This window comes from Stenella coeruleoalba (genome assembly GCF_951394435.1).
Source record: "Stenella coeruleoalba genome assembly, chromosome: 4".
Taxonomy (NCBI): Eukaryota; Metazoa; Chordata; class Mammalia; order Artiodactyla; family Delphinidae; genus Stenella; species Stenella coeruleoalba.
In genome coordinates, this window is record NC_137149.1 from 42,619,934 (window position 1) to 42,646,747 (window position 26,814).

The window sequence follows — 26,814 nt, forward strand, 5'->3', positions numbered from 1 at the left end:
CCAGTGTTCCTATGGGTCCACGTCACCCATATCAGCCCTATCACCTGATGTTGTCAAACATTCACATTTTGCCAATCGGATGGCATGTTTTAATTTATATTTCTTATGCATGAATTGGCCATTTTGAATTCCTCTTTTTCAAAGTGTCTGTTCAAGACTTTTGCCAATTTTTGAACTGGATTGTTTGTCCTTTTATCTTTTCCATTATTTGTAGAAGTTTGGTATATATCCTGAACATGAGACCTTTGTCGATGTGTGTTGCAGAAATCTTCTGTAGTTGTCTTTTTAGTAGTTTGCTGCTTTTTGAAGAATAGTAATTCTTAATTTTAAAGTGGTAGAATATATTAGTCTTTTCTTTTCTGATCAGTGCTTTTTGTTTGAAGAAATCCTTCCCCTGAATCAAGTAGATATACTACTATATTGTCTCCTGTAATCTTCATATTAATGAAGATTAATCTTTCAAATTCCAAATTCAATTTGGAATTGATCTTTGTGTGTGGTGTGGAGAAAGTATGCTTTGATAATATTTATGCAGTTGAACTGACTAGACTTTGGTACATAATTAAGAGTACAGTTATCACAACACAACCATGTTCTGCCTATTAATTCAAGAGCATCGCTGCTGCTGGTTTTGGTCCCTTCCTGTTTGTTTCATCTGCATAAGTGATGTGCCCATACATCTACAGGAAAAGTGACACATGAGGGCAATTATCTGATACTGTGCTTTGAAAACAGTCAGTTTTTAGCCAAAGATAGCTGCAAATTGTGATGCTGGGGGGTTGTAATTATCATAAAACTGAGAAAACATTCTGCAGTTTCCAGGACAAACACAAGACTGTGCTTTATGAGGGCAGGGATCTTGTCACCACTGGGTATCTGGTCCCAGACAGCACACCTGCCATGTAGTATCTGCTCAATTAATATAAAATATATAATATAATATAAAAACAAATTCAGATAGTCTGTACCACAGAAATCGTGGATGTCTTCCAGAAATCCCAGTGTTTTGGCTTCCATATTCCATCTTCCAGGCCATCCCTTCCATCCAGAAGCAGAACATAAATAGTTACAAGATTGTTTTCTCCTTCCTTCCTTAAGTTTAGGATAAACAAAAATTTATAGGAAATTTACCGTTAAGGTCACCTCTAGGTTACAAACTTCCTTTTTGTGATACTTCACATCACTTCCACCCATAAGTAGCTGTGTCCTAAATTCTTTTGGAGTGCCCTTTCTTCACATTCTTGATTCATCTAGCTACCTTATGATATAGCATTATTTCTTCCTGCAAAAATATTTAAATTTCAACTAGTTTATTCATGCCTCTGATTAACAAGGAGAAAAGCGAATGAATATATATCAGAGATGGAACATAACTTGGGGGCCAAATTTCTCTGATGTTTATAAATTTCAGGTGTTTCCCAAGTGATTTCTTCAGTAGTAGCTTTGTAAGAGTCTGCGCCTTGGGGGCCTGTTAACTGCTAACCCACCAGGCCACACGTGTACATATGCAAACATTGGTCAGCTCTAGGCTAAGTTTCTCTAAAAAGGAGCTGGAACTTTAGGAGAGTAGAACTTGCAGGCCAGACCATACTGATCGCATTAGGAGATAAGCACAGGGGATGGGTTGAAACAACTCTGAAGTGCTGGGTGGGATGTGCTGGATACCATGCTTGCCCTCCCCCACCCTCCTGGGGAGTCACACTGCCCATCCGCATGTAAAGGGCTCTGCAAAGCCCTTTACAAAGCAACATGGAAACTTCACATTTGTTCAATCTTGTGTTGATTTGGCCACAGCACCTTTTTTTGGAGGGCACCTCATAGAACCAGAACTCTACAGAACACACTGCGGGAAGCACTGCTCTGGGTCAGGCTGAACATTAATGCACTGTCAGCAGAATCATCAAAGAAAAATTCAAATTGTCAATCCAAAGTCAAAAAAGTAGCTTCAGGGATTTGGTAGCAGCATAATGAAGTGGTTCCTCAGAGACCTGAAGAATTAACAAAATAACTACAATGAAACTGCTGCCTCTGTCAGCTGAGAATTTGCAGGCACTGTGTCAGGGTGCCATCTGGATCATCTAACTCAGCGTGGCTTTGTGGCTTAGTGTAAACAGATTGGGCTCATATTCCAGCTCTTCCATTCACCAGCTGTGTGTTCTTGGGAAAGTTACTTAACCTCTCTGTGCTGCAGTCTCCTAGTGTATAAAATGCTGAAGGTAACAGTATCTGCCTCACACGGTTGTGAGCTCACCTGTGCAAAGCTTGTAGGAGAGGAGCTGCCACACACAAGCCCAATACAGGTATTTGCTGCTATTACTACTCTATCACTTAATTTCAAGAAATAACTAAGGTGCTATAAATTATTTTAAAGGGAAAAAGTTGACCAGAAAGCTGATGAAGAAGCATATGAAGCAGAAATTCAGGCCGAGATAAGTGAATTGTTGGAAGAGCACATGGAAGAGTACGAACAGAAGATCGAGGAATACAGACGTGCACAGCAGCAGTGGAAAGCCTGGAAGAAAGCCCAGGTCTGTAAACAGCCTTGAACAGAGCTGACCTAGGGGACAGGAAGGGTCTGGGTAGAGGCACCTTGAGACAGGAGGAGGGAAACTGGGCACACAGACTGGGGTCCCCTGCCTGCTGTGCTCTGTCTCCCTCCCAGCCCCCTCGCTAGGGGACAAAAGGATGAGAGAATGAACTGATTAATGCACATGTTGAAAAAGCCACCCAGCCTGCTGATACCAGAGAAAGGTTCTTCCAAAAACAGTTCTCTGTATCATCCTGGGGCTGTTTGAATGAACCAGCAATAACCTGGTAATCGCTCATGTGCCTGTCAAGCCCTGTGATAACGTATTTTACTATTTTACATGACTTACCCTATCTAATGTAGGGTATTGGTGCTTCTGGGCTTCCCCCAGAAAATTATATAACTTTATACATATGACCTTGCAAAACTGGGACAACAAGTAATAAGTAATCCAGGGACAATAAGTAATAGATCAAGGTGACCTGCAGTGTCAGTTGTATTCACAAGCCTCACTTTAATTTCAAGATGTATCCTTGGGATTTCCCTGGTGGTCCAGTGGTTAAGACTCTGTGCTTCCACCGTAGGGGGCACAGGTTCGATTCCTGGTTGGGGAACTCCCGCATGCTGCGTGTGCAGCCAAAAAGAGATGTATCCTTGGTCTTTAAAGCCAATACTAATGAGCAGATGAATAGTTAACTTTTTTAAGCTCTCTCTAGGGACCAGGCACTGTGATAAGTTCTTTCCAGCCATTACCTCATTTCAAGAGACCTGGAAAAAGTTTCCTATAATTGTTCCCACTTTGTAGACGAGAAAACTGAGGCATGGACAGGTCAAATGGCTTAGTGAGCTGCCTGAGTGCACACAGCTGGTTGAGGTGGAGCTGGGTTTGCATCCACGTCTATCTGATTCTGAAGACTGTGCTTTTTAAAGAAATTCCAAAATTCCTGTTTGACATAAGGTTGCCTCTTACCCAACAGAGGGCCAAAAAGAAGAAAAACAAACAAGCAGTCGAAGAACATCCTGATGAGATGAAGGAGCCAGATCCCGGGGAGGAGCCTGTGAAACCTGTGCCTCCAGAGCCCACAGATCGGGCTGTGATAGAGCAACAGGTGAGGGAGAGAGCAGCCCAGAGCCGGAGGAGGCCCGGGGAGCCCACGCTGGTCCCAGAGTTGAGCCTTGCGGGGAATGTAACACCCAACGACCAGTGTCCCAGGTGAGCAGATGCTCCAAACATAACTGAGGTTGACATGTGACACACACACTGCACCATGTGGAATGTACATCTCCTGACTGACATGGAATGATCAGGAGAATCATGAAGTCTCTGTAGATATTTATTAGGTTGGACGATATGAAATTGCAGGTATTTGTCCAGATTTTGGCGATTTCATATGGTTCACCCGCCCAACGCATCGCCATTGGCCACTCAGGAGCTCATTACCAGAAGCTGCCTGTAGGGGACACTCTGCACAGTGCCTGCCTGCATGGCTTCTGGTTCGGAGCCTTTATCTGTAACCTCAGTGTATCTTTTTTGTCCACTGCTGGCACACCCCCTGTCCCTGGCACAGATACCCAGATCTCTCCTTGGCCCTTGATTTCAGCTGCTCCTAGGCCACCTGCTGTCTTTGAAGGCCTCACAGAGCCTCCCAAAGGAACTGTGGATATTCCCTATAGTTTGAGATAAAGTCAAGGCCATCTGAGGCCATCTGAGGCCCTCCAGATCTGGTAGAATTACATCTCTAGTCATTCATATGTGATCCCTAAAAGTTATATAACGTTTATAAATCTATACATATAATAAGTTCATAAACACACATATATATGTTCATCTTTTTTTTAGAAATTTGTAATTTAATAAAAATATTTTAAGTTTGCTATTTATTTCTTTCCTATACTTTACAGAGATGGGTCTCAAAGTGTAACCCCAGGACCAGCACCATCAGCATCCCTGGAGAACTTGTTGGAAATTCTCAGGTTCTACTGAGACCTGCTGAATCAGAAATTCTGGGTTAGGGCCCAGAAAACTGTGTTTTCACAAGGTTTCCAGGTGATTCTGATGCATGTTAAACCATACTGTTATCTACTAAAGGAAATATATTGAAATAATTATTACCACCAGATCCCAGGCCTAATACTCCAGTACCCAGAAGACCTATCATGAACACAGGGAATATCTCAGACTTGAATCTTCAATACTCCACCATAGAAAGTGAGAAGTCAGCATCAGAGATATTAGGATGCAGGGGTTAACCAGGATGTCTTTATAAGACCCCACAATCTTCTTAGTTTCAAACTTCTATTAATATGCTAATAACTTACTTCTACACCGTAGCTCCCTGTGCATTTTCATGTATTCTCTCAACTTCGTAGCATTCAGATGCTATACATAAGTAAACTGTTCCCCAGCACTAAATTAGCTACTTTCAGGCCACAAATACCATACCGTATAACTTTGTTATGAACATTCAAAATATGTGACTTTGAGCATGTTTTTTAAAGGGAAAATTTAGGCTTGATTTTACAATCCTTTATGGTGAGTCCCATTTTGACCAAGAATGTATACCTCAGTCTGAAGTTTCTGAGTTTTCACTAGGCTTGGGGACTATAAACCAGATTGCCCCAAGCCAACGATTATAAGCCACCCTCTTCATCAGGCCATCAGGTCAAAGAGGGCCATGCAGAAGACGGAGGTGTTTTAGGTCTGTTGGTGGCATGAGGTTGCAGTATTGGGAATAAGCCTTTAAAAAACCCTGAGTGAAGTCTTTGGGGGTCTTGGATATTTCTCAAGATTTGTTGTTAAATGTCTTTTATAGAAAAAAAAAATTCAAGTCAACTGAGCAATTTCATGCCTGGGATGGGCCTAAATTATGGAGAGGTAGAAAGTTAAAACTACCCACTCAATTTAATGAGTACAGAATTTCTATTTGGGATGATGAAAACATTCTAGAGAAGGACAGTGGTGTTGGTTGCACAACATTGTGAATGCACTTAATGCCACTGAATGGTATACTTAAAAATAGTTACAATGATAAGTGTTATGTTGTGTCTATACATCATAACATAAAAAAAAAACAACTACAACCCAAAAAACCCTGAGTGTGTTTTAGATTTTTATGTTCTAACCTTTTAATTTCCTTAACAAACTTGAGTTGCTATTGGCTTAACCAATAACTGGAATTTGTAGTGGGCATCTCTGCAAATATGTACAATAAAATTAAAGACCGCTCTTGAAGGTTTTGGTTTTTTTAACTTCGTGGCTATAAGAATGATATGCTTCGAGAGACCTTCAAGATGGCAGAGGAGTAAAACGTGGAGATCACCTTCCTCCCCACAAATACATCAGAAATACGTCTACATGTGGAACAACTCCTACAGAACACCTACTGAACGCTGGCAGAAGACCTCAGACTTCCCAAAAGGCAAGAAACTCCACACATACCTGGGTAGAGCAAAAGAAAAAAGAAAAAACAGAGACAAAAGAACAGGGACAGAACCTGCACCAGTGGGAGGGAGCTGTGAAGGAGGAAAGGTTTCCACACACTAGGAAGCCCCTTCACTGGTAGAGACAGGGGGTGGTGGGGGGGAAGCTTCGGAGCCACAGAGGAGAGTGCAGCAACGGGGTGCGGAGGGCAAAGTGGAGAGATTCCCACACAGAAGATTGGTGCCAACCAGCACTCACCAGCCTGAGAGGCTTGTCTGCTCACCCGCCGGGGCAGATGGGGGCTGGGAGCTGAGGCTCGGTCTTCAGAGGTCAGATACCAGGGACAGGACTGGGGTTGGCTGCCTGAACACAGCCTGAAGGGGGCTAGTGCACCACATCTAGCCAGAAGGGAGTCTGGGAAAAAGTCTGGAACTGCCTAAGAGGCAAGAGACCATTGTTTCAGGGTGCGCAAGGAGAGGGGATTCAGAGCACTGCCTAAACGAGCTCCAGAGATGGGTGCAAGCCGTGGCTACCAGCGCGGACACCAGAGACGGGCATGAGACGCTAAGGCTGCTGCTGCAGCCACCAAGAAGCCTGTGTGCGAGCACAGGTCACTATCCACACCCCCCCTCCCGGGAGCCTGTGCAGCCCGTCACCGCCAGTGTCCTATGATCCAGGGACAACTTCCCCAGGAGAACGCAGGGCGCGCCTCAGGCTGTTGCAACGTCACGCCGGCCTCTGCCGCCGCAGGCTCGCCCGGCATCCGTACCCCTCCCTCCCCCCCGGCCTGAGTGAGCCAAAGCTTCCAAATCAGCCACTCCTTTAACCCCCTCCTGTCTGGGTGAAGAACAGACGCCCTCAGGAGACCTACAAGCAAAGGCCAAAATTTAAATTTGGGGCCAAATGCAAAGCTGAACCCCAGGAGCTGTGTGAACAAAGAAGAGAAAGGGAAATTTCTCCCAACAGCCTCAGAAGCAGCAGATTAAATCTCCACAGTCAACCTGATGTACCCTGCATCTCTGGAATACCTGAATAGATAACGAATCATTGCAAAATTGAGACGGTGGACTTTGGGAGCAGCTGTAGACTTGGGGTTTGTGTTCTGCATCTAATTTGTTTCTGGTTTTGTATTTATTTTAGTTTAGTATTTAGAGCTTATTATCACTGGTAGATTTGTTTATTGATTTGGTTGCTCCCTTCCTTTTTTTTTAATATATATATTTTTTCCTTTTTCTCTTTTTGTGAGATGTGTACGCTTCTTTGTGTGATATTGTCTGTATAGGTTTGTTTTTACCATTTGTCCTAGGGTTCTGTCTGTCCTTTTTTATTTTTTATTTTTTTAGTATAGTTTTTAGCACTTGTTATCATTGGTGGATTTGTTTTTTGGTTTGGTTGCTCTGTTTTTTCTTTCTTTCATTTTCTTTTTTTCTCTTTTTTATTACTTTTTTATTTTTTACTTTAATAACTTTTTATTTTATTTTATTTATTTATTTCATTCCTTGTTTCCTCTTTTTTTCCATTTACTTCTAAGCCATGTGGCAGACAGGGTCTTGGTGCTCTGGCCGGGTGTCAGGCCTGTTCCTCTGAGTTGGGAGAGCCGAGTTCAGGACATTGGTCCGCCAGAGAACTCCTGGCTCCATGTAATATCAAACGGCAAAAGCTCTCCCAGAGATCACCATCTCACTGCTAAGACCCAGCTCCACTCAATGACCAGCAAGCTACAGTGCTTGACACCCTATGCCAGAAAACTAGCAAGACAGGAACACAACCCCCCCCCATTAGCAGAGAGGCTGCCTAAAAGCATAATAAGGTCACAGACACCCCAAAACACACCACCGGATACAGTCCTGCCCACGAGAAAGACAAGATCCAGCCTCATCCACCAGAACACAGGCACCAGTCCCCTCCACCAGGAAGCCTACACAACCCACTGAACCAACCTTAGCCACTGGGAGCAGACACCAAAAACAATGGGAACTATGACCTGCCCTGCAAATAGGTGACCCCAGACACAGTAAGTTAAGCAAAATGAGAAGACAGAGAAAAACCCAGTAGATGAAGAAGCAAGGTAAAAGCCCACCACACCAAAAAAATGAAGAGGAAATAAGCAGTCTACCTGAAAAAGAATTCAGAGTAATGATAGTAAAGATGAGCCAAAATCTTGGAAATAGAATGGAGAAAATACAAGAAACGTGTAACAAGGACCTAAAAGAACTAAAGATGAAGCAAACAATGGTGAACAACACAATAAATGAAATTAACAATTCTCTAGAAGGAATCAACAGAAGAATAACTGAGGCAGAAGAAAGGATGAGTGACCTGGAAGATAAAATACTGGAAATAATTACCACAGAGCCCAATAAAGAAAAAAGAATGAAAAGAATTCAGGACAATCTCAGAGACCTCTGGGACAACATTAAACACACAAACATGCACATTATAGGGGTCCCAGAAGAAGAAATGAGAATATGAGAAAGGAAATAGTCAATCAAGTCCAGGAAGCACAGAGAGTCTCATACAGGACAAATCCATGGAGGAACACACCAAGACACATATTAATTAAACTATCAAAAATTAAATACAAAGAAAAAATATTAAAAGCAGCAAGGGAAAAACAACATGCAAGGGAATCCCCATAAGGTTAACAGCTGATCTTTCAGCAGAAACTCTGCAAGGCAGAAGGGAGTGGCAGGACATATTTAAAGTGATGAAAGGGAAAAACCTACAACCAAGATTATTCTACTCTATCTCATTCAGATTCGACAGACAAATTAAAACCCTTACAGACAAGCAAAAGCTAAGAGAATTCAGCACCACCAAACCAGCTTTACAACAAATGCTAAAGGATCTTCTCTAGGAAGGAAACACAAGAGAAGGAAAAGACCTACAATAATGAAACGAAAACAATTAAGAAAATTGTAACAGGAACATACATTTCGATAACTACCTTAAATGTAAGTGGATTAAATGCTCCAACCAAAAGACATAGACTGGCTGAATGAATACAAAAACAAGACCTGTATATATGCTGTCTACAAGACACCCATTTCAGACCTAGGGACACATACAGACTGAAAGTGAGGGGATGGAAAAAGATATTCCATGCAAATGGAAATCAGACGAAAGCTGGAGTAGCAATTCTCATATAATACAAAATAGACTTTAAAATAAAGACAATTACAAGAGACAAAGAAGGACACTACATAATGATCAAGGGATCAATCCAAGAAGAAGATATAACAATTGTAAATATTTATGAACCCAACATAGGAGCAACTCAATACATAAGGCAAATGCTAACAGCCATAAAAGGGGAAACCAACAGTAACACATTCATAGTAGGGGACTATAAAACCCAACTTTCACCAATGGACAGATCATCCAAAATAAAAATAAATAAGGAAACACAAGCTTTATATGATACATTAAACAAGACGGGCTTAATTGATATTTTTAGGACATTCCATCCAAAAACAACAGAATACACTTTCTTATCAAGTGCTCATGGAACATTCTCCAGGATAGATCATATCTTGGGTCACAAATCAAGCCTTGGTAAATTTAAGAAAATTGAAATCATATCAAGTATATTTTCTGACCATAATGCTATGAGACTAGATATCAATTACAGGAAAAAATCTGTAAAAAATACAAACACATGGAGGCAAAACAATACACTACTAAATAACCAAGAGATCACTGAAGAAATCAAAGAGGAAAACAAAAAATACATAGAAACAAGTGACAATGAAAACACAATGACCCCAAACCTATGGGATGCAGCAAAAGCAGTTCTAAGAGGGAAGTTTATAGCAATACAATCCTACCTCAAGAAACAAGAAACATCTCAAATAAACAACCTAACCTTACACCTAAAGCAATTAGAGAAAGAACAATAAAAAAAATGAAAAGTTAGCAGAAGAAAAGAAATAATAAAGATCAGATCAGAAAGAAATGAAAAAGAAATGAAGGAAACAATAGTAAAGATCAATAAATCTAAAAGCTGGTTCTTTGAGAAGATAAACAAAATTGATAAACCATTATCCAGACTCATCAAGAAAAAAGGGAGAAGACTCAAATCAATAGAATTAGAAATGAAAAGAAGTGACAACTGACACTGCAGAAATACATAGGATCATGAGAGATTACTACAAGCAACTATATGCCAATAAAATGGACAACCTGGAAGAAATGGACAAATTCTTAGAAAAGCACAACTTTCTGAGACTGAACCAGGAAGAAACAGAAAATATAAACAGACCAATCACAAGCAATAGAATTGAGACTGTGATTAAAATTCTTCCAACAAACAAAAGCCCAGGACAAGATGGGTTCGCAGGTGAATTTTATCAAACATTTAGAGAAGAGCAAACACCTATCCTTCTCAAACTCTTCCAAAATATAGCAGTGGGAGGAACTCACAAACTCATTCTACGAGGTCATTATCACCCTGATACCAAAACCAGACAAAGATGCCACAAAGAAAGAAAACTACAGGCCATTATCACTGATGAACATAGATGCAAAAATCCTCAACAAAATACTAGCAAACAGAATCCAACAGCACATTAAAAGGATCATACACCATGATCAAGTGGGGTTTATCCCAGCGATGCAAGGATTCTTCAATATACACAAATCAATCAATGTGATAAACCATATTAACAAATTGAAGGAGTAAAACCATATGATCACCTCAATAGATGCAGAAAAAGCTTTTGACAAAATTCAACACCAATTTATGATGAAAACTCTCCAGAAAGTAGGCATAGAGGGAACTTACCTCAACATAATAAAGGCCATATATGACAAACCCACAGGCAACATCGTTCTCAAAGGTGACAAAATGAAACCATTTCCACTATGATCAGGAACAAGACAAGGTTGCCCACTCTCACCACTATTATTCAACATAGTTTTGGAAGTTTTAGCCACAGCAATCAGACAAGAAATAGAAATAAAAGGAATCCAAATCGGAAAAGAAGAAGTAAAGCTGTCACTGTTTGCAGAAGATGACTTGATACCATACATAGAGAATCCTAAAGAGGCTACCAGAAAACTACTAGAGCTAATCAATGAATTTGGTAAAGTTGCAGGATACAACATTAATGCACAGAAATCTCTTGCATTCCTATACACTAATGGTGAAAAATCTGAAAGAGAAATTAAGGAAACACTCCCATTTACCACTGCAACAAAAAGAATAAACTACCCAGGAATAAACCTAGCTAAGGAGACAAAAGACCAGTATGCAGAAAACTATAAGACACTGTTGAAAGAAATTAAAGATGATACAAATAGATGGAGAGATATACCACTCTCTTTCTTGGATTGGAAGAATCAACATTGTGAAGATGACTATGCACCCAAAGCAGTCTACCAATTCAATGCAATCCCTATGAAACTACCAATGGCATTTTTCACAGAACTACAACAAAAAATTTCACAATTTGTATGGAAACACAAAAGACCCCGAGCAGCCAAAGCAATCTTGAGAAAGAAAAATGGAGCTGCAGGAATCATGCTCCTGGACTTCGGACTATACTACAGAGCTACATTAATCAAGACAATATGTTACTGGCACAAAAACAGAAATATTGATCAATGGAACAGTATAGAAAGCCCAGGGATAAACCCATGCACATATGGTCACCTTATTTTTGATAAAAGAGACAAGAATGTACAATGGAGAAAAGACAGTGTCTTCAGTAAGTGGTGCTGGGAAAATTGAACAGCTACATGTAAAAGAATGAAATTAGAACACTCCCTAACACCATACACAAAAATAAACTCAAAATGGATTAAAGACCTAAATGTAAGGCCAGACACTATAACACTCTTAGAGGAAAACATAGGCAGGACACTCTATGACATAAATCACAGCAAGATCCTTTTTGACCCACCTCCTAGGGAAATGGAAATTAAAACAAAAATAAACAAATGGGACCTAATGAAACTTAAAACTTTTGCACAGCAAAGGAAACCATAAGCAAGATGAAAAGACAACCCTCAGAATGGGAGAAAATATTTGCAAATGAAGCAACTGACAAAGGAGTAATCTCCAAAATTTACAAGAAGCTCATGCAGCTCAATACCAAAAAAACAAACAACCCAATCCAAAAATGGGCAGAAGATCTAGATAGATATTTCTCCAAAGAATATATATAGATTGCCAACAAACACATGAAAGAATGCGCAACATCACTAATCTTTGGAGAAATGCAAATCAAAACTACAATGAGGTATCACTTCACACCAGTCAGAATGGCCATCATCAAAAAATCTACAAACAATAAATGCTGGAGAGATTGTGGAGAAAAGGGAACCCTCTTTCACTGTTGGTGGGAATGTAAATCAATACAGCCACTATGGATAACGGTATGGAGGTTCCTTATAAAACTACAAATAGAACTACCATATGACCCAGCAATCCCACTACTGGGCATATCCCCTGAGAAAGCCATAATTCAAAAAGAGACGTGCCGCAATGTTCATTGCAGCAATATTTACACCAGGACATGGAAGCAATGTAAGTGTCCATCGACAGATGAATGGATAAAGAAGATGTGGCACATATATACAATGTAATATTACTCAGCCATAAAAAGAAATGAAATTGACTTATTGAGGTGGATGGACCTAGAGTCTGTCATACAGAGTCAAGTAAGTCAGAAAGAGAAAAACAAATACCGTATGCTAACACATATATATGGAATCAAAAAAATGGTTCTGAAGAAACTAGAGGCAGGACAGGAATAAAGACACAGATGTAGAGAATGGACTTGAGGATACGGGGAGGGGGAAGGGTAAGCTGGGATGAAGTGAGAGAGTGGCATGGACTTATATACACTACCAAATGTAAAATAGATAGCTAGTGGGAAGGAGCTGCATTGCACAAGGAGATCAGGTCGGTGCTTTGTGACCACCTAGAGGGGTGGGATAGGGAGGGTGAGAGGGAGATGCAAGAGGGAGGAGATATGGGGGTATATGTATATGTATAGCTGATTCACTTTGTTATAAAGCAGAAACTAACACACCATTGTAAAGCAATTATACTCCAATATAGATGTTTAAAAAAAAAAAAAAGTGATATGCTTGCCTGGATACATCCTATGTTCTACTGGGATTCAAATGACCTTTAACAATAAGGAACATTTCTTAATCCCCTGCAGCCAGTGAGCAGTGACTCACCATTGGAAAATGTTAAGAATAAGCTTGGATCTTGGAAAAGCAGAGTTGACCCAACTGCTACAATATGCTATTATATTTATAGGTTAAAACATCCTCCCCAAACATAAATCACTACTAGCCTTTATGGTCTGAACTGACTCCATTTAACAAATAATATAATTCTGTTTACTTTAAACTTTGGGATACAAATGTAATGGTTGTTTGAAATAATTAAGGAGACCGTAGCACAGTGATGCTTTAGCACAGTTCTAAATCCCCTGTGGCCTTTTCAGGGCCTCTTATTTCATATCACACATACTATTTATTATATTAAGAGCTGCAAGACCTATGACTGCCTTGGTTCAATGAAGGCTAAAGGGACTGAAGCTCCAGCTCCAGTGTATCTTATTCTGGTCAGTGACCATTTGTCAAACACTCCAGTTATACTTAGTAAATGAATACTGACCCACCAGTGAATGGTCTCACTCTGCAGGGTGGAGGTCTTGCGAAGGGAGGACGTCAAGAGGCGCTCGCTGTATTTAAAGGTGACCTTCAACAACAAGGAAGTGTCCAGGACCGACAGTCGGCCACTTGGGGCCGACTTCCGTGTTCACTTTGGACAGATTTTCAACTTGAAAATATTCAACTGGCCGGAGAGTTTAACACTTCAGGTACATATTTTAATTATTGTCACTGTCCCAAGAATTTTTGGTCATCACAGGTGCGAGATGGTTTTAAATCATCCATTGGCTATGCTGGTGTCCTGATAGATTCTCAAGGGGAACAGAAGGTCAGCTCTTCCTGGGCACGTCTTAAGGTCTTGGCAGAAAAGATCTGTTACCCCACTTGGCTCCTAGAAATGCTGGCAGAGTAACTGGCCACAGTGCTCAAGTGTGTGTCTCTAGACGAGGTGGGGGGATGAGGGAGGATGGGGGACGGTAGAGAGGTCTCTGGCTCATTCATTGGAGAACTTCAACGTCACGCTGTACCAAGATCCTAGCATAATATACCAGAGAAATCAACTTCTATAATCACAGGTGGTTATAATGGGGGGTTGGGGTACAGGTGCTAGGATCCCCCAAAATAAATAAAGCTCCCCACTAGCCTAAATGCCACCATTAGCAATATATTTATTTGTGTCTGTTTTAGTTTCCTAAGGCTGCCATAATGAAGCACCACAAACCTGGTGACTTAAGACAACAGCCATTTTTTCTCTCACTGTTTTGGAGGCCCTGAAGTCTGAAATCAAGGTGTCAGTGGGGCTGTGCTCCCTCCAAAATCTCTAGAGAAGAACCTTTCCTGCCTCTTCAGCTCCTGGTGACTCCAGGTGTTCCTTGGCTTGCGGTAGCATCACTCCCATCTCTGCGTCCATCTACACATGGCCTTCTCTTGTCTGTGTGTCCTTTTTGGTCTCTTAGAAGGACACTCTCGTTGGATTTAGGACCCACCCTAATCCAGTATACGCTCATCTGGATCTTTAACTAATTACACCTGGAAACACCCTATTTCCAAATAAGGTCACATTCTGTGGTTCCAGGTGGACATGAAGTTTTAGAGGACACTATTCAATCTACTACAGTGTCTTAGGCTTGCTGTTCTTATGGCGAAACCTCTCTTATGATGCTGACAGATTCTCTTTTATGATACTAATAGGCATGTTACTTAGGCTTGCAAATATGTAGCACAGGTGCCTTTGTTTGCCATCTACCACCCATGCAGAAATCACTAATCCTCATCCACCACTTGTGCAGAAATTTCTCATTCTTATCCACCACCCTTGCCAGAAATGACAATTGATCATGCCCTATTTTCCCCCACTGAGCCTGGAAATAACTTCAGAATCCTTCTCAACACTGTACTCCAGGCTGCCACTACCCACTGATTGTAATTGACATTAAGTCTGCAGATACAATTACAGCTATGTAATTATTAAAATATTTAAATACTTCTCTACTGAATAGCAAAGAGTTTCCATCCTGGACCCCCAAAATGCCACCCTGGCCACATAGACCCCACTTCCAAGACCCTCTGGACCTTCTTACAATGGACCAGTTAAAGGGTATGTCTGAACAAGGTTAATGCCTCCAGGACCCTGTTCCCTTGTACAGTAACAGCTCTTGTGATTGGTTAGCACTTGGCTGTGAGTGCCATTCAACGTTTTGAATATCAACCCCTGTCTAGACTCAGGTAGTTGAAAACCTTCTAAAACTCGTAGAGGAAGTTTGAAACAGCTAAGATAGGGGGTTATTTTGACAGTGGGAAGGAAGCACAGTAGAAATGCTCAGAATGAAGTAGGGATGCCAAGAAATGAGATGGTGACCCTGAACCGGTCAGCACTGGGCACGCAAGGTCAACCACCTGGGTTTGGGGCTTTCCAGAGACTGTGGCAATTTTGTCCTTCTCCTTTCATCCCTGATCTCGGGGTGGTGAGGGCTGAGGGTGATCCTCATGTACAAAGCACCTGGCATCATGACTCAGGCCAAATTCCTTTGCTGTGCTGATAACAGCATTGATAGCTACAAAACGGAAAAATGTTTTTCTGGAAAGTTTAGTGCTAGGCTTAGTCCAGTCACTCATATAATTATGCAAGAACCCATCTGATTTTTAAGGAATTGTCTATGTATTTGGGAACTTAAGAAAAACAGAACGAACTTACTTTGCTGCTCAACTTAATATGGGTGAGAGGAGAAAGTAAGGAGATTTTGTTAAAGTAAAGAATGATATGAGAAAGGGGATTGAATGCGGAGGTTTGGTGAAAATGTGAGTTTTTCTTAAGCCTGAAAATTCCCTATGAATATCTGTGAGAAAATAATCTCTACATTTCTGCATGATGGGGTGATGGTGCCTGAAGGTGAGAGCAGAGAGTCACCCAGCTCTGCACTGGGAAGGGAAGCTGAGGGCACCTCCAAGTGGATGGCTGGTGGGCTTGCCTGGTACTAACAACCCTGCCCGTGGTGGCAGGTCCACGCCGACTGTGCACCCCTGCTCCCCTGGAGCCCCTGCTGAGCCTGACTGCCTACGTGGAGGGCTCCTCTTCCTCTGTCCCTTAGCAAAGTTGTATCTGAGGGGCTCTGAGATCCCGCTGACTGGATTTCATCCCATCATCTCTCCCTGTGAGAGGCACCATTATTTGAGTCACTTAACTACGAGGCACCATGGATCCAAAGACACAATCCCATTTCAGATTTGTTGAAATTAGAAAATCTGGTATTCTTTGTACCATGAGAGGCCTTTCTTAGCCAGAGATTCTCTGAAGTGCAGAGCCTGAAGGCAGTGTCTTTCTGTTTGCATGGTGAAGGGCTTTGGAACATTTAAAATCCAAATGCCTTTGGGTGGAGGGTCACACCCTGCTGGTTCTGAAGCCCCACATCTTTACTGCTTCCCACATGAACCCTCCTGCCCTGGCCCTGCACACTTGTGTGTGCTTAAGCTACAGTTTAAAGCAAGACTTAACTGCACAGGGAAAACTGTCTAAGTGAAGAATAAAACTTGATGGAGAAAGTAAATAAACACAAACTCCAAAAGCCAGCTCGATGCTTTGCTGTCACCTGCTCTTCACCGTGGGAGGTTGCTGGGGGCCCTTAAGAGTCTTACCTGTCCCACATCCACAGAATAGCAAAGATTTCAGCTACGCAGAGTTTGCCCCCTTGTTTGAGATTCATCCTTGACTCCTCCCCTTCCTCCCCTGCAGCGGAAAAACTGATGTTGAGGAAGACCGAGATTCACGTGAGAAGATCAGATAGAGAGCTAGAGGGAGGCCAGGGAGAGCAGCAGACAGAACATGGCAGGTAGGAAGGACTGCGGGCCTCTGAAAGAGACCCTCCCACACTGAAGCTAGTGCGAAGGACAGGAGGGAAGGCCCTGGCATCCGGGTGTCCAGCCTGCGTCCCTGTTGGTTGGTGAGAGCTCAGACCACCTGGCCAGTCTGTGAAGCCCTCTCCCACTCTGGGCCATTCTAAATGTTCTGAATTACCATGTAGGAAAGACATCCTCCACCTTCCACTAATGTACCAAGACTTTATTTCACATATATTCTAAAACATAAAGGAAGCCTCCTATACTATCTCCCATTGACTCTCTTGAATATTAACTTGCTATGGATATTACAATCAAAGTAATTTTATAAAGTAATGTGAAAAGGGTATTCTCTAAAATATTATGAAATGAATTTTTAAATAAAAAAACAAAACTTTATCCTACAATATTAAGAATATACTTGTAAGCTATTATCTTGGCCTTAAGAGCTGAATCATGTCATCTTCTTTAAAAAATTACAAATTAAAGGAGTCTTGGGTAAGTTCTTAAACTATCCATAAAGATTTGATAACTGATCAAATTACATATCAAAATGGCTCAGTGGCCTAATTTTTTATAATTGAGTAGTGGTTATAGATGAAATTAATTTAGAGGATATTGTATTTTGACTGTCTAGGAATAGTACTGTGTCATTTGGAAATTTTCCATATAACTGCAAGTTTTGAATTAGGGAAGGTTCAAGGATTACTGGCAACTTCAGGAGGATAAGAAAAATCATCTTAAATGCATCTGTTTATGCCAGTGCTATCAGATTTCTTTAGAGGGTAATGTGTTTCAGAAAATGTTCCCAGATTGTCAGAACTATAATGCATCAGTTGATGACTCAACAACCAAGCCCTGAATGTTGCTTAATTGTTGAGAGCCAGCTGAGGGTCTGATGCTGAGCCAGGAGTGTAGTGGAGCATTGGAAGCCATGTGTAAAGGGAGGTATACACGGCCCTGTCTCAGGGAGCTTTAAATCCAGCTAGGAGATGCGAGAGAGACAACTACAAAGAAGCAACGCTCAGTGCAGTACGATACACAGGACTACTGAAGGGAACAGTGTTGACTGTGATGTTTGACTTCTTGCATGTTTTGAACCACAAGGCTCAGTGTTTCCTAGCCAGGCTTGAGATAGGAATGTCAGGGCAGCCCTACAAAGAAGAAGAGAAGTCCACAGGCTGGCCCAGAAAGCCAGGAGTGAGGGGATGGGGTTGGGCCTCACAGCAGAAATGGGAGGAAGGAATTAATTAGAGCAACACTGCAGCCTTGAAAGAAGGACTGACAGGACTTGATGATGGTTTGACTAGAGGGAGTAAAAAGAAAAGGAATCAAAGTTGGCCCCAAGGGAAGGGTGAGATGCGACTTCACAGGATGGGAGCTGGAATGGGACCAGAGCCCTTCCAGAAAGGTCTTGAAAAGGTCTGGCTTCTGAGGTCATTCCAAGATAAATGCTTGGTGTTTTCACAAAAAAGAAGTTTGATTTAGAAAAAAAAAAGCTTTGTGATAATGACCTTCACTTCCTTATCATTCACATCTATAATATCATCCCATATTCATCTTCTTGACTCCCCAAAACTAACAGCTGTTGTGTAATACTGCTGGGTGGCTTTGAAATATCTTAGCATTATTATTTTTTCCTTATGAAGCAATCCTGTTGAGCTTTCATATTCCTGGCATGTGGATTGAGATAGGGAACTTTTCTGTTTAACCAACTTGGCAATAACTCGAGTTTCCCTTCCCAGAGCCTCTCCTGATTTCCCTGGCTTTTCTGCAGAATTGCACTCTCCAAGTGGGAAAACCAATCCTATTTGGAGAAGTGTCCTTGATAACCCTCCTGTAGCTCACTGGGACAGGGGGAGAGAAAATAAAGATACCAAAAGGGACTCCTTCCCAGAAGCTTGGCAGGGAAAGGAAGGAGGGAACTGGATCAGGGGTCTGAAAGGGGACCATGGTTTACTTTAGGGTGTAGTTGACTGGAGCACAGTTGTCAGCTATGGGAAAAGCAGCCAGTCCAGAAAACCTTGATGACTTGGAAAATAAAAAGGAAAGTTGTAGGGGGAGTGGGTGGGAGAAGGGAAGGAAAGAGGGTGGGAGTGTTGAGGGAAGGAATGCCACAGGATACTGGGAGGGGTGGGATCAAGGCAGAATAGCATGGTCCTTTGAGTCAAGAGTGATGACACAAGGGAGGGGGTGGAAGGCTGGCCGTAAGGGGGTTCACCTCCAATGCCCACAGCCTTTTCAGTGAAGGAAGGGAGTCTGTGGGCACAAGAGTAAGGAAGGGTTGATCCAACACTGAAGGGAAATGGGGACATCAACCAAGAGACAATTAACAGACTGGATGATAACATCACCGGTGGCTGAGATTACAGGGCAGCCACTCATACCAAATCCAACGCCACCATGTGCAAAATACAAAACTGCTGTGTTTTGTTTTGCTTTGTTTTGTTTAGGTTTTAAAATAAGAGAAACATGACTTAAGACCATGCAGTATAGACTACTTCACGATGGATTCTTTTTTATCTAAACTTAACGCCCCTACATTTCTAAGGTTTGTCTTATCTATACAGTTCTAAATACTGTTAGCAGATAAATTTGCACCAGAGTGTTGAGTTAAAGCAAACACCATTCCAAATGCAGGAGAAGCTAATAAGAATCACATAAATAGTTCCAATTTGGTAGCAGTTGATCTAATTGCTATTCTGAATTCAATGCTGCCTTGCTTTATACAACAGGAATTTTTGAACAGCTGAACATAAATTATATTTCCTGTCTTGTTTCTTCATTAACATTCCACCTTCAAACACACACACACAAACACTCATTTTGCTTAGAGCAGTGCTTCTCAATGGAGATTATGTTGCCCCCCCCCCGGGGGGGTGCCTTTTGGCAATGTCTGGAGACATTTTAATGATCACAAGTGGTGAGGAGCTACTGGCACCTCTAATAAGTCGAGGCCAGGGATGCCGCTAAACATCTTACAATGTACAGCACAGTATACTGCAACAAAGGATTGTTCAGCCCCAAATGTCAACAGTGCTGAGGCTGAGAACCCCTGACTTAGAAAGAAAATGAAAATTAAACTTAATTATACAAAAAGTGATTTGCAAATACCTATAAAGCCCAAAGTGCCCATTTTCTGATTTTTAAAAATAGCATTTCTGGGCTTCCCTGGTGGCACAGTGGTTGAGAGTCCGCCTGCCGATGCAGGGGACGCGGGTTCGTGCCCCGGTCTGGGAGGATCCCACGTGCCACGGAGCGGCTGGGCCCATGAGCCATGGCCGCTGAGCCTGCGCGTCCGGAGCCTGCGCTCCACAACAGTGAGAGGCCCGCGTATCACCAAAAAAAAAAAAAAAAAAAAATAGCATTTCATCCTAGCATTAAATAGAACTGCTATTTAAAAATTTAGGGTGTCTTGAAAAGACAGATCTTACATGTTAAAGTTTAATTTAAATAAAAGAAATTCTTATTTTACAAAGCTTACTAACATCAACTGGCTACCTTTAAAAGGTAGGGTAAAAAGTTTAGGAAATTTTTGGATTTTTTTGGCTTTGTGGGATGGTATCCATTTTTCCTTATTTAAAAAAAAAAAGTTGATTATTACCTTCTGAGACAGTAGACCCAATCAGCAAACCCTCCATTTCCCCAGAGTCTGTAGTTGCCTCTGTCCTACAGACTCAGCACCAAGATTCTCCAATTCATTTCCTCTCTGACACTAGACAGGAATGTGTTTCTGGAGACGGGGAAACAGACCCTTCCACTGACATCTACCAGAAATGCCCTTTATGTAGTAACTGCATGTTTTATTGGGCATCATTAACTGTGGTGACCAGCACAGCACATCCACAAGGAATTAAAAATCAAAACAGAAGCTCAGAGGCATCTCTTAAGGTCCTTCCACAATATAATACTTGATAAAATATTAAAGTCTAGCAGGGATGTGTTTGCAAAGCCACTGGAGTCAGATAATATAGAAATTCTGTCCTGTGCAGCTGAGTAAACAAACACTGAATTCTATTATGGAAGGGGATATAAGGAATCTGAAAAATATTTGGATTTGTTTTTATTTTTAGATGTGTTTCACACCCTGATTTAGTTGCCCTGGGTGTTGGGCTGTTTGGGAATTCATTAGTCATAGGAGTGGTTAAGAAAGACACAAAGTCAGGCAAGATTTAACTAAATACTAAATACTGCATTTATGTCATCTTGTGAAGCATTTTACCAGCATAAATGGTATTTTCTGACTGTTGGTATGGTTTCTATTGCCTTAACTTGAAGGGTTTTATTAGCTCCTGATTTTTTTAAAGCGTTTAAGGCTTAATGTAGTTTGTTTTTCACCTCTTTGCCTTTGGGTTCCTAGAAATACAGATGATTTAATTATAAATATGGAATATGCCATAAAATTCCTATAAGGCCTCAGAAACTTAATGTCTTCCTTGAAAAAAAAAGTGTGTCTTGAAAAGACATTCTTACAAGTTAAAATTTAAGTTAAATAAAAGAAATTCTTTTGTCATAAAGCTGAATAAAATCAATTGGCCAACAAGATTTAATGAGATATTTGGGAAATGTTATCATGTTTATGAAAGATCTTTGTAAACTTCAAAGTATTATAAAAATGCACATGCTTGTTGTCAACTGTATGCCCAAACAAAGAAGGAAGAAACATTTATTGAGCTCATACAGAGGGAAAGAGGCTTTTCATCCATCTCAGCTAAACTGCACCACTGCCTTCCTGCTGAGCTTTGGGTAACATCCTCATTTTACAATGAGAGCAAAAGTGAGGGGAATGTCATGCCCAAGGTCACACAGCACAGCTAGTAAGTTGCAATGTCAGGATTCAGTCCCAGACCAGTTGAACCACAAGGCTGCCCTGTCCTGTCCACCACACTGCCCTCTGCAGGCTGTGGGAGGAGCTGACAGTCATGTGGGGAGTAAAACAAGTCAGGTAAAAAAATCTGAGAGCCGTACTACACCCAAGTCTACCAGCTGTTCAGAGAAGAAAACAGTTCCATTCCATGGATTTATCATCTAACAACTTACTTCTATTAACTGTTCTATGTTTAACCTTTTGAGGAACTGCCAGATTGCTTTCCAAAGTGGCTGCATTATTTTACATTCCCACCAGCAATGTGTGAGTTTCCATTTTCTCCACATCCTTGCCACACTTGTTTTCATTTGCCTTTTTGATTGCAGCCCTCCTTGTGGGTGTGAAATAGTATCTCAGTGTGGTTTTGCTTTGCATTTCCTTGACCGATAATGATGCTGATCGTTCATACAAGCACTATTCATAATAGTCAAAAAGTGGAAACAACCCAAATACCCATCAAGTAAAATGTGACATAGCCATACAATGGAATATTATTTGGCAATAAAAAAAGAACAAAGTACTGATACATGGTACAACATGGCTGATGCTTTAAAGCATTAAGAATGAAAGCTAAGTGAAAGAAGTCAGTTACAAAGAATCACAAGGTGTATGAGTCCATTTACTTAAAATGTCCAGAATAGGCAGATCTATAGAGACAGAGTATATTTGTGGTTGCCTAGGGCTGTCGGGAAGGGGAGGTAAAAAGGGAAATAACTGCTAGTGGGTATGAGAGTTTTTTCAGGGTGACGAAATGTTCTAAAATGGATTGTAGTGTTATTTTTCTGGATTTTGTGAGTTTATAGCATTTCCCAGCTTTTAAAATTTATACTTCGTTGTGATTTGTTCTCATTCTAAACAGTCTCTTCTGTAAAAATAAGTAAATAAATAAATTTTGTCCAAAAAATCAGAAAAAAAAAAAAAACGGGAGTTAACCTGCTCCCATCTAAATATATTAATTCACAGATGGTAGGTACTGAGCAGTCAAAGGGAAATCAAACAAGATCCCTACTTTCAGGAATCTCACCATCCAGTAAGACAAATGATGCATAAACAACGAATTTCAATAGAGGGAATAAGCATTCCCACAGGGAAATCATAGGGAAAGGTGGTGGCACTTAAGTAAGTATGGGTAGGCATGTGGCAGGTCTCACTCAGTGTCCAGTACAGCAGGGGCACCTTCCAGGGAGGTAAAGCCCCTGCGCGAAGTGGGCAGTGCACCCTCGCCTTGCTGAGAGACCAAGCAAGCCCCTTGAGGGTCTGAGAGGAACTCAGACAGGAAGAGTTCGGTGGTCTTTTGATCATGATGGCCCATGCTAAGGTGATCCCTTAACCTTTGATTGTAGCCATTGTTTTTATAGCACTTCCATGTTTTGTGGTTCTTTCATTCAGATTTTAAATTATCTTTCAGTCATTATTTCTCACCAATCTATCTAAAGTAATTATACTTTATGGATCATGGTTATGGCTTTAAAAGGTTTCTTAATTGTTTAATCACCCTTCTGATTTTCCTTGACCAATGAGGAAGATGTAAGAAAAAGTGTACGAGTTTTGAAGTGAAACAGTTGTAGATTCAAATCGCAGCTTTGTGACTTAAGAGATGAGGGACTAGGGGAAGTTTCTCCCCTTTGTCGAGCCACACACATCCATAATCTAGAATTGCTGGGTCTGTTATCGCACTTAATCTTTACCACAAACCGTCCTTCATAGGATTGTGGTTAAGTTTAAACGAGATAACAGATGGCTTCATACAAAGGAATGTCTCAGTGAATTAAAATTTGGGGGGAAGTACAAAAAATTTTAAAGAAAAACCCACCATTTTCTCAGACTGAAACTTGATGCCAGTGAGTCCATAACTGAACAGGTCAAACCAAGGTCTCCTGTGCAATAAACAACAACCTGCTACGTGTTCTTTAAGGTCTGTGATATTATAAAACTGGCAGGCTCTTATGAGAGGTTGAGGTAAGCAAAAACAATGGCCCTCCTTTCTCCATTGGAGTTCTGAGCCAATAAAAATATAGAGAAAAAGTGTTAAAAGGGGGATCACCTATAAATTAATAGAGCCTTGAGGGACATACCAATCAATTGCAACGTATGGAATAAATTGTGATGTTAATTCAAAGTAATTTTTTGAGACTCTAAAGAGCATTTGAAACTTACTGATATTTGACATTATTAAGGAATTGCTGTGATAATAGTATTGTAATTATGCCTTTTTATATCCTTCTCTTTTAGAGATACATATTGAAACATTTACAGTAAAATGATGTCTGAGTTCAAAATACTGGTGGAGAGTCAAATGGTTGAGAGTGTAGATAAAACCAGATTGGCCATAAGTTAATGGTAATTGAAGCTAGGTAGGTGATGGGTTCATGGTATATTCTTCTTCTAAGATTACATATATTTGAAATTTTCCCTAAAAGATCTTTTTAATAAGGAAAAAAAATATCACCTATCTACTGATAAAGATGAATTTGGAGAGCGTGGCTAAAATGTGCCACTCATGGGCTTCCTGCTGAGCCCCTGAATTAGGCAGAGGTAAGCCCTGAACAATCACAGGTTTCTTGGCACATCCAGCCTGTTAGAATACCTCACAGTGGTACTGAGTCTGGGGTTTTGAGTTCAGTTCCTATGCAGTCTCTGCTTTGTCTTTGCCCCAGTAGCCCCTCAAAGCTCAATCAGCCATCTTGCAAATGTGAGCTGGTAGATACCAGGGAGATGAAGCCAGGATAGCAGCCCAGTACAAATCCATCCTCATCCTTATCCTTGGACAAGAATTCATTTCACATGCCATGATACGAGGAGGGTAGGCAGAGAGGCTCCGTAGTGTCATTTTTGTGCATGCAGGTTGTAAATGGAAAGTATTAATCAGAGGGAACTCTATTGCATAAGAAGAAAAACAGGAGTACTTAATTTGTAGAAATAAAAGAGTAAAATCTGCATTTTAGAGAAATGTGTACCAGCCAGAGAAGCCTCATGGGAAGAAAGAATAAAACATAGAAAGGAAACCAGCAGAGCTGTGGAATATTTTATCTTTTACCACAAAAGAAATGACCCAAGAATACAGGGGAAGCAGAGGGTCCGACTGAGACTGTATTGTGTATTCATAATCTGTGGTTGCCCTGGCAATGGGTCCTTCATCTCATGGTGATGGCATTACAGTAAGAAACACCACAGTAATTAGTATCAGAGCTACAGGTGGTCAAGTTAGCTCCATTTTGGGAGAAGGCCTGAGAAGAAGCTGGATAGGATTTCAGCAACTAACAAATAAAATGAGGTCTTGAAGGAAAGAACTTTGAGAGATTTACCAAATAACAGATTTGAACCTGATACCCTAGAGTACTTCTAGGTATGGTGCGTTTCCTATTGACTTTGAGGTTGGTGCAGATAATGAACCATCTAGTGGCATGTCCATATTGTCCCACCTTTCAACCTGATGGCGTTTCTCTCTGAAATAATCTGAACCAGGAGAAAGAGGAAGCCCATTCTCCAAACTACTGTGTATTAGTTTGACATAGAAACAACTGCAGTCGCCTGATAATTTGATTAACCTCTCTACCCCAGGAGATTAGGCCAGGCAAGAGCACAGGGTGCCAACAACGTGACCATAAATAGGGTATAACCTGGTCTCCATGGAGACCATAGCAACACAACTCAACTTTCCACTCTGAGATGGGTGCTCTTGACTAGAACAGTGACCAGCACAGGAAAATGTACTCATTATCTGGGAGTGAGCACCCTTTACTGCTGTTTTTATTTGGCTGTTCCCTTCCTCAATTTCAGGTATATGAAACAGTTGGACACAGTGGTACCACCTTGCTAGCAGAAGTGTTTCTGCCTATTCCTGAAACGACTGTTGTCTCTGGAAGAGCTCCCACTGAAGAAGTGGAGTTTAGCAGTAACCAGCATGTGACACTGGACCACGAGGGAGTTGGCAGTGGTATGGAAAGCCTCAATGGCTAACGGATTCATGGTCAAATTTGAACATATCTTTTTTTTCACGTATCAGACAAGCAGACAATTATAAAATTGCTATCAGAAAAATTAAAGCAATAATCATATACAATTTTTGGCAAAGTCATTTTTATATACTATGGGTGGCCAGAAAATTCATATAACTATGCAAGTGTAAAGTAGTTTTACCATGTGAATTAAGGGCCTTCAGATTGCCTTTGACACCTTAATTAAACTTCTAGGAATCTTTCCTAAGAAAACAATTTGAAATGAAGACAAAACTTTGTGCATAAAAAAAAAATGTACCTCACAGTGTTATTTGTAAGGTTGAAAAGTTTGAAATAAATAATAGGGAGATTATTAAATAATATTCTCTTATCTCCTTCTACAATTCTGATTCAATATATGATGGACCGTCTCACTCCGTCCACCATGTTTTTTAACCTCTCTTTAATATACTTGACATCTCTTTTTTTCACTTTTATATTCTGTGCAATTTCTTTAAGTCGGTCTTCCAAATCATGAATTCACTTTTTGGCTATGTCCAGTCATTGAAACTCATCACTGCGTTTCTTGTTTCAATGATTATATTCTTCACCTCTAGAAATTCTATTTAGTTTTTTACAATCAGTTCTGACAACGTTTTGTCCTTTTCTGACACTCTCGATCATTTCTTTTATTCATTAATTCATTCATTTATTCTTTAAAACACATTAAAATATTTTTCAATATTCTGTATCTGATCATTCCAACACCTATCTGCTTATTGGTCTGATTCTGATTCTGTTTCCTCATGTGCCTGGTGATTTTTTATTATGAGAGCATATCTGGAACTTTATCTTCAAGAATTCTTTGAGTCTCTAAACTGATCACCAGTCTAAAAGTCTGGAGGCTTAAGCTTTTAGTTCCAGCTCTGCTACTGACAAGCTGTGTGATCCTAGTAATCATGTAACCTCTTTGAATATCATCTCCCTCACTCATAAAATGGATCTAATAATAACACCCTTAATGTCATATAGGGTTATTCTGAAGATCAAGATGGAGTGTTCAGTATGAAGGAAAGATCTTTGAAAAACACAAAGA

The 26,814-nt window shown here is 40.8% G+C and overlaps 1 protein-coding gene and 1 long non-coding RNA gene across 7 annotated transcripts in view; one reads left to right on the forward strand and one right to left on the reverse strand.

Moving 5' to 3' along the window:
• Positions 1-26,814, forward strand: part of CC2D2A (coiled-coil and C2 domain containing 2A) — a 303,035-nt gene that overhangs the window by 224,785 nt on the left and 51,436 nt on the right. For all 6 annotated transcript variants that reach the window (XM_079920214.1, XM_079920213.1, XM_079920217.1 and 3 more), the window contains 4 exons: positions 2,372-2,528; positions 3,505-3,740; positions 13,612-13,789; positions 25,561-25,717. In XM_079920214.1, the coding sequence (XP_079776340.1) occupies positions 2,372-2,528; positions 3,505-3,740; positions 13,612-13,789; positions 25,561-25,717 (728 nt within the window). The remainder of the gene's footprint in view (positions 1-2,371; positions 2,529-3,504; positions 3,741-13,611; positions 13,790-25,560; positions 25,718-26,814) is intronic.
• The window catches only part of LOC307185752, a 180,641-nt gene that overhangs the window by 100,160 nt on the left and 53,667 nt on the right, over positions 1-26,814 (reverse strand). The window lies entirely within an intron of this gene.